The sequence below is a fragment of the Ictalurus furcatus genome, chromosome 1 (assembly GCF_023375685.1).
Source record: "Ictalurus furcatus strain D&B chromosome 1, Billie_1.0, whole genome shotgun sequence".
Classification (NCBI taxonomy): Eukaryota; Metazoa; Chordata; class Actinopteri; order Siluriformes; family Ictaluridae; genus Ictalurus; species Ictalurus furcatus.
Window position 1 is genome coordinate 14,214,963 of NC_071255.1, and position 3,948 is coordinate 14,218,910.

A 3,948-nucleotide genomic window follows, 5' to 3' on the forward strand; every position below is an offset into this window, starting at 1 on the left:
ATACAATGGTTTATACCATAATTCATAGGAATATATCTGCTACACCATTCAAACACATTTTCTCCCAGATGGTTTTGGATTGCCTTGCATCAGCTGTCAAGTCAAACAGATCTGTTTTATACTTCGAGTGCACAGATCAAATCAAAACACATTCAACCATTAAAAATGATGAACTAGAATATAATGTTAATGAATAGATCAGAATTCTATTCTATGTCACACACTGTAAAACCGGATAAGTTCAGTTAACGCAAAAAAATTTAGGAAACTAATTACCTCAAAATTTTTAAGTTGATAAATCAATTTCTTTAAGCCAAATGCACTTAAATATAACAAGTCTGAGTTAAATTTTTGTTATGTTTAAGTGCATTTGGCTTAAAGAAATTGATTTATCAACTTAAAAATGTTGAGGTAATTAGTTTCCTCAAATTTTTTGAGTTAAATGAACTATCCAGTTTTACAGTGCATGGATGCTTATTTGACTGAACACAAAAGTAATAATTAGCCAAATATTCAAGTGAGTAGGCTATATCACATACTGTGTAGGTAACATTACTAAAAATACAGTAATTTTTTTTTTATCTGTACATGTATATTTAGAAGTTTAGAAAAAATATAGACATATTCTAGTTGCCTTAAATGAGATAGCTTTGTTTAAATATATTTTAGTCATATGAATAGTGCATTGAATTCTACTGATACAATCGGCTGAAGGAATAGGAAGATCCTGTTGTACATTTTAAGAGGTCACACCCATGAAAACCTTCTGCTGATAACATATTTACACTGAATTACCAATATTTTCTTGGCAGTCTTTACATGATCCCACCCATTTAATTACAAAGAAAAATGTGTAAATACAGACTGATAAAAGCAAATCATTGGTTTCCAAATTTCAGTGCTCGGATTGGAATGCGAAAAATCTTAAAATTAAATAATTTCATGGTCCGATTAATAATGTGAACCTTTATACCTATGTGTTTATGCCAACAAATAATTTATGTTTTATGTTTTTACCTCAGAGCATTCATATTTATATAAAACTAAAGGAAAATATTACCCAAAACAAATAAATTATAACAATAAAAAAAGGCTACATAAGCATTCAGCGTTTATTCATTTCATATCATTTATTTTTATGAGCTGTTTATTTTAAATACTTTGGAACTCATGTCACACTTGAAAGGGGCAGGTTGTTTCCAATCAGGCGTGAATGTTATCTCTTGCAAGAAGCAGAAGTGCTGACTAATCTATCATACTTGAAATGAGTCCAAGCTGTCACGTATTTGAGGTGGGTCCTGGGCGTGCCAGCTTCAGCTCCTTGTATAAAAAGAGGATTCCTTTTTGAGGCAGTTTACAGAAGTCTTCTTCCAAAGTACTCTGAAACCATGAGTCTCTCTGCTAAAGACAAAGACACCGTCAAAGCCTTCTGGGCCACAGTCTCCCCAAAGGCTGGAGAAATTGGTGCTGAAGCTCTGTACAGGTACATGCTCTTCTTCTTCTGTTTTTGTTATTCACATTGATTCCTCTTTCAGTACTGAGGACCAATTCTTTTCCATTTCGCTACACAGGATGCTGACTGTTTACCCACAGACCAAGACCTATTTCTCCCACTGGACTGACTTGAGCTTTGGCTCTGCCCAAGTGAAGAAGCACGGAAAGACTATTATGGCTAGCGTGGATGGTGCTGTCAGCAAAATTGATGACCTGACCACTGGGTTGCTTAGCCTAAGTGAGCTGCACGCTTTCCAGCTGCGTATTGACCCGGCTAACTTCAAGGTAATTGTACACTATACCATCTTTATTTGCTCTGTAATAATTTTATCTTGTTTTTACCAATAGATCCTGTCCCACAACATGCTTATTAAATATCTATGTTTTCCCCATTTCCTTGTAGATCCTAGCCCACAACGTGCTCGTTGTTCTGGCCATCATGTTCCCCGCTGCCTTTACTCCTGAGGTGCACGTGTCTATGGATAAGTTTCTCAATGCCTTGGCCCTGGCTCTCGCTGAGAAGTACAGATAAGAAGATCTGCAGGCAACAGATGGACATCGACATGCATCGGTCTTTCTCAGATCCAGAAAATGTCCTTTATTGATCTAAATAAATGCCAAATATATTTTTGGCCTGCTATTGAAATCAAGACTGTCTTCTCTGGTCGTCTCTTTTGCTAGTAATATGTGTTCATATTAGACCTGGGACTAAAAGAATTTGAAAGTAGTAGTGGAGGGGAAAACCAAAGAAGTCTTAATTTACAAAAAAACAACAACTTTTAAGTTGTTTAAGGCACACACAAAACATAGAGGCCTAAAAAGTGTCAAGTAGGTTCCATTAAAACCTCCAGTTGTCACACCATGATTTACAAATGTATTATTATTCAAAACACAAATTGAAAAGTATTATGTTTTGGCAAAATAAATTAAATAGATGACCCATGAAAAGATGTTCAGAGCATAACTGCCAAACCTATCAGAGTGAGAGAGAATCTAATTAAATAAAATTGCAAAAATGTAACAGAAAGACATTAATAACATTTAAATTGCTATAAAATATTTTACAATGGATTGTTGACAAATCTCACACTCGGGTGTCCTGTGAAGCATGCAGTAAGAAGACATTTCATTTTTAATGAAAGGACATTGCGCCTTTGATAAAAATCTGTAGTGTGTGTGTGCGTGTGTGCGTGTGTATATGTGTGTGTGTGTGTGCGTGTGTGTGTGTATGAGTGAGACTTTTGACGGAGCTTCGTGTTTCTTCTGTTTTTCTTTTCGTTATTTCATCCGTTTTCATAAAACACAAAATCAAACAGAAACAAAACTTTGAACCGCTCAGGGTTTGCTGCCTTCCAGTTCAAAGCGAGTCAGTCTCTCTCTCTCTCTCTCTCTCTCTCTCTCTCTCTCTCTCTCAAAGTAGGCTACTTTATTGGCATGATTGCTTATACATGCAATATTGCCAAAGCGTCAATACAGATAAGAAAGGAGAAATAAAAATAAATAAATAAACAAACACATCCATCTTCTACCGCTTAATCCTTTTCAGGGTCGCGGGGGAACCTGGAGCCTATCCCAGGGAGCATCAGGCACAAGGCGGGGTACACCCTGGACAGGGTGCCAGTCCATTGCCGGGCACAATCACATACAAACTCACACACCCATTCAGACACGCCAATCAGCCTACCATGCATGTCTTTGGCCTGGGGGAGGAAACCCGGAGGAAACCCGAGGAAACTCCTCAGCACAAGGAGAACATGCAAACTCCGCACACACATGGCCCCGGCCCCAGACTCTGGAGGTGTGAGGCAAACATGCTAACCACTAAGCCACCGTGCGCCCAAGCAAACACATAATAATAATAATAATAATAATAATAATAATAATAATAATAATAATAAATAATTAACTAACTAACTAACTAACTAACTAACTAATTAATTAATTAATTTAAAAAAGATAAATAAAATGTTAAAATGTAAGTTGCCAGTGTAGGACAAAAAGTATAATGGTTATACTTGTAATTATATAATTAATTATTATGTACATTAATGCCATAAAATAAAATAACATAAGGCAATTTCGAAATAAGTAAATAAGCATTATGTTATTTCCAAGTATTGTTCTCTTGTGTTACGGAAGGTATTACAGTGAAGGAGAAAGTTTGCCTCTGTATCAACCTCACCAGTCTTACAGTGACAGCACACTCTTTCTTCCTTTGGAAGCCATGTTTGCTTGTGTCTGCCTTTCTCTTTGGCTAGGCTGTGATCACTGAGTCTGTATTTTGTAAGGATTTGTCTCTGTTTTGTATCTATGACGCTGAAGAGGTTTTCTGCCAGCTCGTATTTTTTTGTTTAGGGTCCAAGAACATTCTAGTTTACTTAGTTTTTGCTTTCTCTTTCCCAGTGGTCCAAATATGCATTTTTACAAGCTTTTATGATTTGGTTTATTCTAATT

At 36.1% G+C, this 3,948-nt stretch overlaps 1 protein-coding gene across 1 annotated transcript; it reads left to right on the forward strand.

The window, feature by feature from the left end:
• The first annotated feature begins 1,246 nt into the window (after positions 1-1,246).
• LOC128612519 (hemoglobin embryonic subunit alpha-like) lies at positions 1,247-2,304 on the forward strand. The gene is made up of 3 exons (XM_053632839.1): positions 1,247-1,483; positions 1,572-1,779; positions 1,898-2,304. The coding sequence occupies exons 1-3, from the start codon at positions 1,389-1,391 to the stop codon at positions 2,024-2,026; spliced, it is 432 nt and encodes a 143-aa protein (XP_053488814.1). The 5' UTR covers positions 1,247-1,388; the 3' UTR covers positions 2,027-2,304.
• The last annotated feature ends 1,644 nt before the right edge of the window (positions 2,305-3,948 follow it).